The sequence below is a fragment of the Vipera berus genome (assembly GCF_964194415.1).
Source record: "Vipera berus genome assembly, chromosome: 7".
Classification (NCBI taxonomy): domain Eukaryota; kingdom Metazoa; phylum Chordata; class Lepidosauria; order Squamata; family Viperidae; genus Vipera; species Vipera berus.
In genome coordinates this window covers 45,546,900-45,562,922 of record NC_138209.1, presented here as the reverse complement: position 1 = coordinate 45,562,922, position 16,023 = coordinate 45,546,900, and the positions used below count along the sequence as shown (strand labels likewise).

Here is a 16,023-nt window from a genome sequence, read left to right as displayed (position 1 = left end):
GTCGAGCTCCATGGTTCTCCGCGGAGCTCCGGGAGATGAAGCGCCGGAGACGGGGCCTAGAGAGCGGTTGGAGGTCCAGCTGATCCGAATCCGACCGATTGCGACTAAGAACCCATATTAGGTCTTATCTCGCTGCGATAAGGGTGGCGAGGTCTAATCACTTCGCTACCCTTATCGCGTCCGCAGATAATCGCCCGGCCGCTCTGTTTAGGGTGACTCGCTCCCTCCTTAATCAGGAGGTGAGGGAGGAACCCTTGCAGGGTCGTGCCGAGGAGTTTAACAATTATCTGTCGGACAAAATCACTCGGATTCGGACCGGTCTGGACTCCGACTGGGCAGAGTCTGGCGATCAGGACGCGGGTGGTCTTGTCGATATCACTTGGGAAGAGTTTGATTCTGTGACTCCGGAGGAAGTGGACAGGATTATGGGGAGACTGAGCTCCACCACATGTTTATTGGACCCGTGCCCTTCCTGGCTGATTTATGCAGCCCGGGAGAGGACACGCAGCTGGTTCCAGGCAGTTATATCAGCTTCTTTGAGTGAGGGTAGCTTCCCTGCCGTCTTGAAAGAGGCGGTGGTGAGGCCCCTCCTCAAGAAGCCTGCCTTGGACCCATCTGTATTGAACAACTTTCGTCCGGTCTCCAACCTTCGCTTTCTTGCGAAGGTTGTTGAGAGTGTGGTGGCGCATCAGCTCCCTTTGGTCCTGGATGAAGCGGATTATCTAGACCCGTACCAATCGGGTTTCAGGCCCGGGCACAGCACGGAGACGGCATTGGTCGCGCTGGTGAATGATCTCTGGAGGGCTCGGGACAGGGGTCATTCCTCTGTTCTAGTCCTATTGGACCTCTCAGCGGCTTTCGATACCATCGACCATGGTATCCTGCTGTGGCGTCTCAGGGGATTGGGAGTGGGAGGCACGGTTTTACAGTGGTTCTCCTCCTATCTCCAGGGACGCTCGCAGTCGGTGTTGACAGGAGGGCAGAGGTCGACCGCGAGGTCTCTCGTTTGTGGAGTTCCTCAGGGGTCGGTCCTCTCGCCTCTCCTGTTCAACATCTATATGAAACCGCTGGGTGAGATCATTCGTGGCTTTGGAGTTGGGTATCATCAGTACGCTGATGATACCCAGCTTTTCCTTTCTACCCCAAACCACCCCAGTGATGCCCTCAACGTGATGTCCCGTTGCCTGGAGGCGGTTCGGGTCTGGATGGGGAGGAACAGACTTCAACTCAACCCCGACAAGACCGAGTGGCTTTGCATACCTTCATCCCGGGTCTATTCGGATATTCCATCTCTTTCTATGGGGGGTGAATTATTACCCCCCGTAGATAGGGCTCGCAACTTGGGAGTCCTCCTAGATTCGTGGCTTACCTTGGAAGATCACATGGTGGCCGTGACTAGGGGGGCTTTCGCCCAGGTTCGCCTGGTGCGCCAGTTGCGGCCCTATCTAAGCCGGGATGATTTATGCACGGTCACTCACGTGCTCGTGACCTCTCGTCTAGACTACTGCAACGCTCTCTACATGGGGCTTCCCTTGAGGACCACCCGGAGGCTCCAACTGGTACAGAATGCAGCCGCGAGAGTTGTGTTGGGAGTTTCCCGATACTCCCACGTGACACCTCTGCTCCGTGAGCTGCATTGGTTGCCAGTTGTCTTCCGGGTGAGATTCAAGGTGCTAGTAATGGTGTTCAAAGCCCTCCATGGCATGGGGCCGGAGTACCTCAGGGAACATCTGCTGCCGGCATCAAGCTCCCTGCGCCCTGTGCGTTCCCACAGAGAGGGCCTCCTCAGGGTGCCACCGGTCAGAGAATGCCGTCTGGTGGCCCCCAGGGGGAGATCCTTCTCTGTGGGCGCCCCGGAGCTATGGAACCAGTTACCGGTTGAGCTCCGGACGGCGCCCGATCTGCGCTCCTTTCGCCGCGATCTGAAAACATACTTGTTCGAGCAAGCCGGCCTGGCCTGAGGGGGGATTGGTGGGGTTTTTTATCATTCTTATTGGGGTTTTTTACTATGTATCAATTGTATTTTAATCGGGCATGCATTTAATTATCTTTTAATTTTTGTAAATTTCTGTGTTTTATTCTTGCCCTGTACACCGCCCTGAGTCCTTCGGGAGAAGGGCGGTATAGAAATGATAATAAATTAAATTAAATTAAATCTTCACCCCGGAGCCGGTCGCCACCATCTCCTACGCAGACCTCACCGAGGGGCTGAGTAAATACTTCATGCCCCTCAAGTCAGAACTCTACTGGAGAGTGAACTTCGCTCGGAAACTCCAGCTTCCTGACGAGCCAGCAAATGACTTTATAACCCGGGTCAGGCACGCCGCACGTCGGTGCCGGTTCCCGGATTTAGAAGACCGAATCCGGGACCAGATTGTCATAGGGCTCAAGGACGAATGGCTGAGAAAGAAGCTGATCGCCAAGCCTGAAATGACAATGACCGATGTGGCCAGAGAAGTCATCGCATACGAAGACTGCCACGGAGACGACCGACGGGTACCTGACAGCGGACCCAGGGGGTCCGTGCACCAGGAAGACGGCAGGGCCAGCGGTTCCGAGGACGACGACGGCCCCACAGACATAGACGCGGTACAACGGCGGTTCGAGAAACTGAGGCTGCAACGCAACTACAGAGCGGGGCCTGCCAACAACCAGAGGGGGCCCAACTTCCCGACAAACAGGGCGAAGTGTGCCAGCTGCGGTGGAAGCCACCCTAGAGCAACGTGCCGGTTCCGCAGTGCCAAATGCCATGGGTGCGGGAAGACAGGCCACCTCAAAGCCGTGTGCCGCAGCCGGAGCCGGGAAAACCTGCACGACCTGGAGGTGACAGCCGAAGGTATGACCCCACATACACTCAGAGCCAGGCAGAGTCCCAGAACCCTAGTGCTTAATGTAAGGGGGAGGGCGGAGAAACATACGGTCCACAGCACTCTTAAGCCCAAAATCAAGGTGGACGTTCGGATTCAGGGAATTCCCTGTGAGATGGAAGTGGACTCTGGGTCCTCCGTCTCACTAATCTCATGGCAAACTTACAGGGACATTTGTAACCGAAGTAGGAAAAGGCCCGCCCTTAGACCCACCAAACTCCGCCTAGCTGACTTCCAGAAAACGCCCATTAAACTCCGGGGAAAAGCTTCCGTCCCCGTAGAGTTCAAGAAATTTAAAGGATCCCTCCCTATTCTTGTGACCCAAGAAAACAGAATCAGCCTGCTAGGATTAGACTGGTTTGAGGCACTAGGAATAGCGTTGACAGGTGTCAACGCCATTCAGCTGTCAAATTTGGAATCCGTCTGCCTTCAATTCGCGGACGTTTTTGACAGCTCACTAGGGAAATACACGGGACCGCCCGTATCACTAAAACTGAACCCAAATGTGATGCCTGTCAGAATCAAGGCCAGAAGGGTTCCCTTCGCCTTGAGGGAAAAAATAGAAGCGGAGCTTGACAGATTAACAAACTTAGGGGTCCTCGAACCGGTAGAAGGGGCCGAGTGGGAAACACCCATAGTGACCCCAGTTAAGCCAAACGGCCAAATAAGATTATGTGCCGACTATAAAGCGACCCTCAACCTCGCATTAAATGCACATGCCTACCCGGTCCCGGCTGTCAAAGACATCCTCGTGGCCATTAAGTCAGGCGCCATATTTGCCAAGTTAGACTTGGCGCAGGCGTATTTACAGCTGCCTGTCACCCCTGACACCGCTTTGGCTCAAACAATAGTCACCCACAAGGGAGCATTCAAAATTAACCGCCTTCAATTTGGCATCTCTGCAGCCCCGGGAATCTTCCAGGAAATCATGGAGAAAACACTTAAAGGGATTCCCGGGGTCTGCCCATATTTTGACGACGTCCTAATTGCAGGGGAATCAGAAAAAGACCTAGCTGACAAACTAACTAAGGTGCTCCTAAGGTTCAGGAAGGCTGGTCTCAAATTAAAAAGAGACAAATGCTCCATCGGGGTGCCCTCAACAGAATTCTTAGGTTTTAAAATAGACGCTAAGGGAATTCACCCCACGGACACAAAAATTAAAGCTATTAAAACAGCACCAACCCCCAAAAACAAACAAGAACTTCAGGCTTTCTTAGGTTTAGTTAACTTTTATCACACCTTCCTACCGCATAAAGCCTCCATTGCAGAACCCTTACATAGATTATTAGACAAGGGCAAAACCTGGACGTGGACCCCTGAGCATGATAAAAGTTTTAACCTACTAAAAAACTTACTCTCCAGCAGCACAACAGTAGCCCTGTTTAACGATCAGCTGCCCTTATGTCTAGCCTGCGATGCCTCCCCGTACGGCATCGGAGCGGTCCTAAGCCATTTAACTAAAGAAGGAACACAGACCCCTGTAGCGTTCTATTCTAGAACGCTGTCAAAACCTGAGCGTAATTACGCTCAAATCAATAAAGAGGCTTTAGCTATAGTGGCTAGCGTAAAAAAATTTCATGATTACCTGTATGGCCGACCATTTACTATTTTTACAGATCATAAGCCCCTGTTAGGACTTTTTACAGTAAACAGGCTAACACCACAAATATTATCTCCCCTCATCCTAAGATGGTCTACCTTTCTATCAGCCTATTCATACAAATTAGAATTCAGGCCAGGGAAAACCATGGGCCATGCGGATGGCCTGAGCAGACTGCCCCAACCAATAGTTGACCCAGACCCAGCACCAGCTGGAAGAATACTGGCTATCTCAGAGCTGCCAGAATGCCCATTGTCTGTCAAAGATATCTCCGCAGCTACCGCTGCGGACAAAATCCTAGGCAGAGTCCTAGGCTATGTCACGACGGGCTGGCAATACTCACCCCAGGACCCACAATTCCAACCTTACATCTTAAGACGGAAGGAATTATCCACCCATCAGGGATGTCTCTTATGGGGCAGCAGGGTAATCATCCCTGACAAACACAGACTCAAAGTGCTAGAGAGCCTCCACGAAGGGCACCCGGGCACCGTCAAAATGAAGGCTCTGGCCAGAAGCTATGTCTGGTGGCCTGGTTTAGACAAACACATTGAAACACACGTAGCCGGCTGCTATTCCTGCCAGCTAGTTAGAGCCGCCCAGCCACAGGCTCCCATACATAGATGGGAAACTACAAAGACACCCTGGTCTCGCATTCACATAGATTATGCAGGTCCATTCCAGGGACAATCATTCCTAATTGTCGTAGACAGCTTTTCAAAATGGCTAGAGGTGGCGCCAGTAGCCAGCACAACTTCCTCAGCCACAATACAAGTTTTAAGGGGATTATTCGCCACACATGGGCTCCCTGATGTTATAGTTTCCGATAACGGCCCCCAATTTACCTCCTACGAATTCCAGAGTTTCACAACGGCGAACTCTATTAGGCACACCACCACGGCTCCATTTCACCCATCAACGAATGGCTTGGCAGAGGTGATGGTAAAATCAACCAAGGAGGCACTGTGCAAGATCATCTCCGGCAACTGGCACCAAAGACTGGCACAATTTCTTTTGTCCCAACACACCACAACTTGCACAACTACCGGGAAGTCCCCAGCAGAGCTTCGCTGGGGCAAAAGATTAACCACCAGACTGGACCGTCTCCACCCAGACAGATCCCCTCCAGACCCAGAGCCACCCCTCCAACATAGAACTCTCAACACAGGGCAAGCTGTCTGGGCTAGAAACTATGGGGGAGGGAACAAATGGACACAAGGGGTAGTCATCGAACAAACAGGCCCCTTGTCATACATCATTGACATTGGACAAAATATACATATCCGCAGACACATAGACCAACTCCGCCAACGCAGTCCTCAAAACATAGGGGGAAGGGGTGACGACGAAACGTTGACAGAAGCACCGCCGCAAAGATTGGCACGACAAAGCTCCCCCGATCGGAACATACCATTTCAACACCCCGCCCCAATCAACGCGGAACCGGCGGAGCCAAACCCCCTGCCCCCGGAGCCAACCCGAGAAGCCCCAGGAGAAACGGAACATCCAACCGAGACAACCCCCCGGCGCTCCGAGAGACTAAAGAAACCTCCCACCTACCTAAAAGACTACGAATGGGGAAACCCAAAAAAAGAAACAGTTGGGGTAAAATCAACTCAATCAGAGGGAGGGGGAAGGGGTGTTGTGTATTTACTAATTGTTATTATATTGAGTTAAACAGAAGTTACAGGGCTGAGGTAAAACCGCGGCAGCTTTTGACAGCTGTCAAAAGCTGCCGGGCGAAACCGCGCAAGCGCCAACAATTGACAGTTCAACACGCGCTACAGATGACAGCTCCGAGCTGTCAAAACCGGACGGCCCCGATTGGCGGAGACTACGGCGCGGGAACAGACTCACCCCTGATTGGTCAAGCCGCCGGCAGCTGTCAGTATAAATAGAAGTCTTGTTCCCTTGTTCTTTGCCTGGTTCTAAATAAAAGAGCTGATTGTTAACTCGCTGTCTCGCCTGCTTAGTAATCAAAGCACTTGACTATACACACTTTTGTTGACAGGGTAATGTCTCTGCTTTTTAGTGTGCTGTCTAGGTTTGTCATGGATTTCCTCCCGAGGAGCAAGCGTCTTTTAATTTCTTGGCTACAGTCCCCATCTGCAGTGATCTTGAAGCCCAGGAAAATAAAATCTGTCACTACCTCCATTTCTTCCCCATCTATTTGCCAGGAATTGAAAGGGCCGGATGCCATGATCTTGGTTTTCTTAATGTTAAGTTTCAACCCAAGTTTTGCACTCTCCTTCTTCACTCGCAACAAGAGGCTCTTTAGTTCTTCTTCACTTTCTGCCATTAGAGTGGTATCATCTGCATATTTTAGGTTGTTGATATTTCTTCCGGCAATCTTAATCCCAACTTTTGATTCATCTAGCCCTGCCTTTCTCATCATGTGCTCTGCATATAAGTTAAATAGGCAGGGTGACAGTATACAGCCTTGCCGGACTCCTTTCCCAATTTTGAACCAATCAGTGGTTCCGTGTCCAGTTCTCACTGTTGCTTCTTGACCCGCATGTAGGTTTCTCAAGAGACAAATAAGATGGTCTGGTATGCCCATCTCTTTAAGAACTTGCCAGAGTTTGTTATGATCCACACAATCAAAGGCTTTAGCATAGTCAATGAAGCAGAAGTAGATGTTTTTCTGGAACTCTCTAGCTTTCTCCATGATACAGCGTATGTTGGCAATTTGATCTCTAGTTCCTCTACCTCTTCAAAATCCTGCCTGTACTTCTGGTAGTTCTCGATCCACATACTGCTGGAGTCTAGCTTGTAGGATTTTAAGCATAACTTTACTAGCATGAGAAATGAGTGCAATGGTGCGATAGTTTGAACATTCTTTGGCACTGCCTTTCTTTGGAATTGGAATGTAAACTGATCTTTTCCAATCCTGTGGCCACTGTTGAGTTTTCCAAATTTGCTGGCAAATTGAGTGTAGCACTTTTACTGCATCGTCTTTTAAGATTTTGAATTAGCTCAGCTGGAATACTGTCACCTGCACTAGCTTTGTTGTTGCTCAGCTTTTCTAAGGCCCACTTCACTTCACATTCTAGGATGCCTGGCTCGAGGTCAGTGACCACCTCATTGTGATTATCAGGGACGTTAAGCTCATTCTTGTATAGTTCTTCTTTGCCACCTCTTCTTAATCTCTTCTGCCTGTTAGGTCCCTGCCATTTTGGTCCTTTATCATGCCCATTTTTGCATTAAACGTTCCCTTCATCTCTCCAATTTTCTTGAAAAGATCTCTGGTCCTCCCTATTCTATTGTTTTCTTCTATTTCTTTGCACTGTTCATTTAAGAAAGCATTTTGCTTTTTTGCATTTCTTTTTCTTTGGGATGGTTTTGGTTGCTACCTCTTGTACAATGTTGTGAACCTCTGTCCATAGTTCTTCAGGCACTCTGTCTATCAGATCTAATTCCTTAAATCTATTTGTCACCTCTACTGTATATTCAACAGGGATATGATTTAATTCATACCTGAGTGGCCTAGTGCTTTTCTCTACTTTCTTCAGTTTAAGCCTAAACTTTGCAATGAGAAGCTCATGGTCTGAGCCACAGTCAGCTCCTGGTCTTGTTTTTACTGACTGTATAGAGCTTCTCCATCTTTGACTGTAGAGCATATAGTCAATCTGATTTCTGTGTTGACCGTCTGGTGATGTCCATGTGTAGAGCCGTCTCTTGGGTTGTTGGAAAAGAGTGTTTGCTATCACCATCGTATTCTCTTGACAAAATTCTATCAGCCTGTGCCCTGCTTCATTTTGTACTCCAAAGCCAAACTTGCCTGTTATTCCGGTTATCTTTTGGCTTCCCACTTTAGCATTCCAGTCCCCCATGATGATAAGAACATCATTTTTGGTGTTAGTTCTATAAGGTGCTGTAGGGCTTCATAGAACCGGTCAATTTCATCCTCTTCAGCACTGTTGGTTGGGGCATAGACTTGTACTACTGTGATATTGAATGGTTTGCCTTGGATTCGAACTGAGATCATTCTGTCATTTTGAGGATTGTATCCCAGTATTGCTTTTCCTATTCTTTTATTGACTATGAAGGCTACTCCATTTCTTCTGAGGGATTCTTGCCTGCAGTAGTATACCTGATAGTCATCTGAATTAAATTCACCCATTACTCTCCATTTTAGTTCGCTGATACCTAAGATGTCGATGTTCAGTCTTGTCATCTCTTGTTTGATCACGTCCAGCTTGCCTTGATTCATGGATCTTACATTCCAGGTTCCTATGGAGAAAAAATCTTTACAGCATCGGACTTTCCTTTCACCACCAGACACATCCACAGCTGAGCGTCCTTTTGGCTTTAGCCCAGTCACTTCATTCTTTCTGGTGCTACTAGTACTAGCCCTCTGCTATTCCCCAGTAGCATATTGGACGCCTTCCGACCTGAGGGGCTCATCTTCCAGCGTCATATCATTTTGCCTTTTGGTACTGTCCATGGGGTTTTCATGGCAAAGATACTGGAGTGGGTTGCAATTTCCTTCTCCAGTGGATCACGTTTTGTCAGAACTCTCTGCTATGACTTTTCCGTCTTGGGTGGCCCTGCACGGCATAGCTCATAGCTTCATTGAATTACGCAAGCCCCTTCGCCATGACAAGGCAGTAATCCATGAAGGGTCGGATACTAAATAGAACAATATAAATCATAAGATAACAAACAACAAAGTTATAATATGATAATAGGAAAGATGAGAAGGATAATAGTAATACAACCCTACTAGGTAATTTGACAGTGTTGTGGTAATTAGTTGTTTAGGAGAGTAATGGAACGGGGGTGGGGGGAAACTGTCCCTGTGTCTAGCTGTTCTGGTGTGCAATGACTATCATGTCATCTTGGGGGGAGAGGTTTATGTCCAGGAGATGAGGGGTCTGTAGATATTTTCACAGTCCTCTTTCTGGCTCATGTAGTATACAGGTCCTCAATGAAAGGTAGGCTGGTAGCAATTGTTTTTTCTGCAGTTCTAACTATACACTGAAGTCTGTGTCTGTCTTATTTGGTTGCAATGCTAAACCAAGCAGTTATAGAGGTGCAAATGACAGATTCAGTAATTTCTTTGTAGAACTGTATCAGCAGTTCTTTTGGCAGTCTGAGTTTTCTGAGTTGGCGCAGGAAGATCATCCTTTGTTCTTTTTCTTTTTATGCTGGCCAAAAGCTTGAGTGAAATGGTCAGGTTCTTTCAGATGTGTTGGAAATTACAGGATACTACTTTCTTGATTAATGTAGCCAGAAATATTGCACTTGAGAGTTCTAAGTCAAGGAAATATTTTGATGGAATGGGGGTTTGACTCAGAGAAGAAGAAAAGGAATGCTGAACAGTTACAAAACAGATATCTGAGGCCTGGGAAACTTGAGCAATAAATTCAAAACAATCTGCCTTGATTGTGATATGAGAAACAGAGAAGGAAGTTGATAAGTTTTCAAGTTTCTGTTGAGATACTGAAACCTCAATGAAGTACATTCCAAGACTCCTGCCAACTCCTACTTTGAGAAGCTGAATACAATATAATGATCAGCTGCTAATCAGTTTATCAGCTCAGTAGCCATTCAGATTATAGCAGAAAACACATTTACTAAAGAATGCAGTATTGCAGGCTAACTCTGCCCATAGCCAGTTCAATCCTGACTGGCTGAAGCTTGACTCAGCCTTCCATCGTTCCAAAGTTGTTAAAATGAGGGTCCAGATTGATAGGGGCAGTGCTTTTTTTGTAAAAGAAAAAGGTGCCGGAACTAACACATGTTATACAACCCGCCTTGCCTACCCTACAAGGTTCCATCCAAAAAAGGTGCCGGAACTCCGTTCTGAGCGTTCAATGAGAAAAAAAGCCCAGGATAGGGGCAATATGCTGACATTTGTAAACCACTCAAAGAGTGCTGTAAAAGCACTATAGAGCAGTATATAATTTTAAGTGCTATTGCTATATCTCCTATCCTGATTTAATACCTGTTTGGCCTTCAGCAATGCAGTCTATAATGACCATTTGAAAGGTACAATTCGGGCAAAATGCAGCAGTTAAATAATCTATTTATTATCTGGCACTTTGTGCCAGGAACACACTAGACCTGTGATACAGGCATTGGGTTGGTTGCTAATATGCTTCCAGCTGCAATTTGGTGCTAGATTTAACCTATCTAATCAGTTGAGGTACTTGCAGAGCCACTTCATCTACCCAGAGGAACTGGTGTGCTATGTGTATTCTGGAAAAATTGTTGGTTTCCTTGAAGTAGGGTGCTGAGACCAGACAGAGTGTTTCTTCTGTATACTACAGATCTTGGATAGAAATATCATTCTTCTAGTCTAGGGCTTTTCAACCTTTTCACCCATTGTACCAGTTTTAGGATATGGCAAAATCCGAGTACCACCAGTCGCCTAGCAAGGTGTCAAAAACTTGATGACCAAAAGAAAAAAAAGGAAAAAAAGTGATGAAGTACAGGTAGTCCTCAACTTACAACAGTTTGCTTAGTGACTGTTCGAAGTTACAATGGCACTGAAAAAAGTGCCCCCCCAAGCCACAGGCGAGCAAGACACCTGCCTGCCCACCTGGTGACGCTCTTCCTCCTGTCCAAGGTTTTCATTGTTGTGAACATTTCTGTTCAGGATTGGCAGCGGAGGTGGGGTGGGGTGGGGTGTTTGGTTTTTATTTCCCCCATCTGCTGGGTGGTTGCAGCAGGTTTTGGTCACTTCACTTGACCCTGGAACACTGTGACCATCATAAATATGAATCAGTTGCCAAGCATCTGAATGTAAATCACAAGACCCTGGGGATGCTGTAACATTCCAGCTGATCGGCACTTCTTCTGGGCTCAGAAGTGCCAGAATCAACGCTGAGCTCCAGCTGGAGCCTGGCGCTGATCCTGGTGCTTCCACTGAGGCCTAACAGCCCTGCAGCTCCAGCCATCTCTCGCTCAGGCTTGTGCAGTACTGCCACCGGTTCAGCTCATTCCTTTCTCCTGCTACCACTTTTCTAGGATAGTCACGTACCACCTGCCAGGTGCCAGTGTACCACAGGTGGTACCCGTACCACTGGTTGAAAAGTCCTGTTCTAGGGATTATATGTAAAGAACAGCAACAATAAACAATATTGTTTTCCTTCTCTTTATGGATCCAGACTTTTTCTTTGGGATGGTTTTAGTTGCTACCTCTTGTACAATGTTGTGAACCTGCGTCCATAGTACTTCAGGCACTCTGTCTATCAGATCTAATTCCTTAAATCTATTTGTCACCTCTGCTGTGTATTCATCAGGGATATGACTTAGTTCATACCTGAGTGGACTAGTGCTTTTCCCTACTTTCTTCAGTTTAAGCCTAAACTTTGCAATGAGAAGCTCATTGTCTGAGCCACAGTCAGCTCCTGGTCTTGTTTTTACTGACTGTATAGAGCTTCTCCATCTTTGGCTGCAGAGCACATAGTCAATCTGATTTCTGTGTTGATGTCCATGTGTAGAGCCATCTCCTGGGTGTTGAAAAAGAGTGTTTGCTATGTCCATCGTATTCTTTTGACAAAATTCTGTCAGCCTGTACCCTGCTTCCTTTTGTACTCCAAGGCCAAACTTGCCTGTTATTCTGGTTATCTTTTGGCTTCCTACTTTAGCATTCCAATCTTTTACTGGCAGCACCCTGAGAAGACCCTCCCTGTGTGAGCGTACTGGACGATGATAAGGACATCATTTTTGGTGTTAGTTCTATAAGGTGCTGTAGGGCTTCATAGAACCGGTCAATTTCATCCTCTTCAGCACCAGTGGTTGGGGCATAGACTTGGACTATTGTGATATTGAATGGTTTGCCTTGGATTCGAACTGAGATCATTCTGTCATTTTGGGGATTGTATCCCAGTATTGCTTTTCCTACTCTTTTATTGAGTATGAAGGCTACTCCATTTCTTCTGAGGGATTCTTGCCTGCAGTAGTATACCTGATGGTCATCTGAATTAAATTCACCCATTCCTGTCCATTTTAGTTCGCTGATTCCTAAGATGTCGATGTTCAGTTTTGTCATCTCTTGTTTGATCATGTCCAGCTTGCCTTGATTCATGGATCTTACATTCCAGGTTCCTATAGAGAATAAATCTTTACAGCATTGGATGTTCCTTTCACCACCAGATGCATCCACAGCTGAACGAGCGTCCTTTCAGCTTTGGCCAGTCGCTTCATTCTTTCTGCCACTACTAGTACTAGCCCTCTGATCTTCCCCAGTAGCATATTGGACGCCTTCCAACCTGAGGGGCTCATCTTCCAGCGTCATATCGTTTTGCCTTTTGGTACTGTCCAAGGGGTTTTCATATCAAAGATACTGGAATGGGTTGCCATTTCCTTCTCCAGTGGATTACATTTTGTCAGAACTCTCTGCTATGACCTGTCCATCTTGGGTGGCCCTGCACAGCATAGCTCATAGCTTCATTGAATTACGCAAGCCCCTTCGCCATGACAAGGCAGTAATTCATGAAGAGGTAATTGTGGTTAGGTGACTGCAAAACGCTGCAACTATTGTTAAATGCAATGTGGTTGCCAATCCCTGACTGAGGGATTGCTGGGATAGCTGTGTGCATGAGGAGCAGTCATAAATACCTCTTGTTTGGTGTAGTCCAGGGGTAGGCAACTTTGGCTCTTTTATGACTCATGGATTGAACTCCCAGAATTCCTGAGCCAGCTACACTGTGGAAAAAGGGAGAGGTTTCCAAGCTGAGCCATGCTTGCTCAGGAATTCTGGGAGTTGATGTCCACGAGTCATAAAAGAGCCACGGTTGCCTACCCCTGATGTAGTCAAAGAGTCATTGAATGAATGATCAGTAAACAAATACCACTGTATTACACATCTTGGTGACAGAATTAACGGCACATAGTTACAGAACCTGGTTGTGTTTCCTGGTTGTAATTGGCCTTCTCTGCAGCACATAATTAGCACTAGAAAGTAAGCTTCTGAAAAAAAAATCAGGCTTGTATTTTCTGGTTGCAGTGGATTGCATCTACTTACCGGTAAGTCTCTATTGTCTGATTCTTTTTTTGTTACAGGTTCACAGTTACATGCCAGGTCATTCCAGAAAAATCCATGTCTCTCTAGGAGAAGATTTCAAGTTGCTTAATGACATATAGGAGCAAGAAGAGGAGAAAAAATTATTGGCACAGTCAAAATCCTCAATAATTCAGCAATCCTTAGGAATACTGAAATGTTATCTCTGAGTGTTCAGTATCTTTGCATATTGCCTGAAGGTGGAGTGCCATTTGGTTTCTAAAAGTATAAATTTCTGCTAAACTGGATAAGAAAATGGTCTTCATGTTCTTATTTTCTTATGTGGACCAATTCACAATTAAGCTAAGCCAAATTATGTATAGGTACCAGGCTTTCTTTTTTTGACTCTCAGAGGACCTTTGAACATAGTAACTGGTCGTGGCTTTTGCTTTCTTCTGCATTTTAAATGTCTTTACTTTTTCTTCCCTGAAAGGGTTGAACATTTCTGTATTCCACTGCAACGTGTTTCATAAAAGTCTTCTGGTATAAAAAAAAACATACTTGTTTAAAAACAAAGAATAAAACAAAACATGACCCTCACCACAAAGTATTGCAATTCTTATGTAAAATTTAGCTTGCTTCCTATATAAAAAGGACTTTGGAGTTGCATAGCTTCCTTATTCCAAAATCCCCTGAAACATGCCTGTGGGCCAGTTAAATAGCTTTTTAGACTCACAGATTAGAGAAAATATAACTGCATTTTGAAATGCATTTCAATGTTTGGACTATTCAATGCCCTCTGCATGGGGCTGTGCTTGAAGGACATTCAGAAGCTTCAACTGGTGCAGAATGCAGCAGCTCAGGCAGTTCTTGGGGCCCCTAGGATGGCCCATGTTTCACCTCTGCTCCCTGAACTACACTGGCTGCTGGTTTGCTTCCAGATGCAATTCAAGGTGTTGGATCCCAATGGGGGAGCCTCACAATGGAGATGGTTGATGAATTAAGAGGCAATCCCGCCTCCCCCCTGTGCATCCTGTTCCCCCCCTTCCCATCTTTTAACTATAATTTTATCTTTGATTGAAATTTCTTTTTTATTGTTTTAGAAATATTTAATGCTTTTAATGCTATAAGCCACCCAGAGTTGCTTTGAAACAAGATGGGCAGCGAACAAATCTAATAAAAATAAAAAATAAAAATGCACTTAAAGGTTACACATGCTGAAAGCACACATTAACAAGAATAAAAACCAAACTCAGTATGTTAATATAATCCCATTGTGTACATCCTTAGACCAGCAGATTGACAACTTTTTAATCATGTAAATGTTATGATTTTAATTTTGTGATAATAATTAAGGTTATGATGATTGATGTGGGATCTTTGGATTTGAAAGGAAAAGGTGCTTTAGCCCTTTTACACCCACATAGCACCAACCAGCCACTTGTTAAAGCTCTGAATTCTGTAGCTGCCCTTAGTAACTGTATTGCAATTCCAAGATTTGATTTGGGGAGTTTCATAAGGTGTTAGGTGCAAAGCCCTGATAATCATTACAAGTTGGGAGTGCCCGATTTGTCGTGGATTCTTTCCAGATTACCTGGAGCACATGCATGTTTACTAAACCACCACACTAATCATTGCACCAGCATCTTGCAACATAATTAGTATGTTAACTCTATTAGTAAGTTAAGTATTAAGACAGTGCAGAAGGTATCAAGATTCTTTCCTGAACAGTGTTTTAGTTAAGAAAGATTTTGTTGTACCATTTGGAAACAGAAATCCCTAAATACATAGAAATTAGAATTTAAACTTCCATACCTCTTGTTTCTGCTGAATAGTCCCCTTGTTATAACTGTTTTGGCCTATCTGTTTGCCAGTTATAAAATGTCTTCAAACCATATACTATTCTAGAAGTTTCCCTTTACCATTTTTAAAATGTAATCTCTAATTCCCTTTTTGCTGTTTATTCAGCATGTGACTGTTAAAAGAATGATTTACAGAGCAATTTCACTTATTGCCAATTATTAATAAGAAAAGAGTTAGAAAATAATGCAGATGCATTTATTTATGCAGAATAATAGGTAGATTATCACAAACTGAACCTATTGCTGAATTTTTAGATTTTTGTTTTCTAAAAATTTTAACGTCAAATATAAAATAAAATATTTTTCCCTATTCAGTCAGCAGCCCAATTAAACATACATGGATCTGTGAAAATGTATATAAAATGTTAAAGTTTAAAAATTGCTTGAATTTGTATTTTTATGAAAGCTTGCCCAATTTATTTTCCAAATATATATGTGTAATTTATGTATATGTTGATTTTTTAAAAATGTTAAGTACTATAACATGATGAATGCATACATCTATTAATAAAAAGCACTTCCAAAATTGTACATATTGTAAAAAAATCTGTATGTTAGCTTTAATGCATATAAAAATGCATAAAACTTTTACCCATATACTTTTAAGAGCAAATTTATAGAAGTGGCAAGAGACTAAAATAAGATACAGTGAAAAAGTGGGCACCTGGAAATTATGATGAACTCATTGCATCCTGGCTGGTTTATGCAGCTTGGGAGGTCACACGAGGCTGGCTCCAGGCA

The 16,023-nt window shown here is 45.2% G+C and overlaps 1 protein-coding gene across 3 annotated transcripts in view; it reads left to right on the top strand.

Annotated features, from left to right (window-relative positions):
- Positions 1-15,807, top strand: part of FAM149A (family with sequence similarity 149 member A) — a 75,708-nt gene extending 59,901 nt beyond the window's left edge. For all 3 annotated transcript variants that reach the window (XM_081332728.1, XM_081332727.1, XM_081332729.1), the window contains exon 14: positions 13,483-15,807. In XM_081332728.1, coding sequence (XP_081188854.1) covers positions 13,483-13,553 — 71 coding nt within the window. In that variant the 3' untranslated portion in view covers positions 13,554-15,807. The remainder of the gene's footprint in view (positions 1-13,482) is intronic.
- Positions 15,808-16,023: the final 216 nt, after the last annotated feature.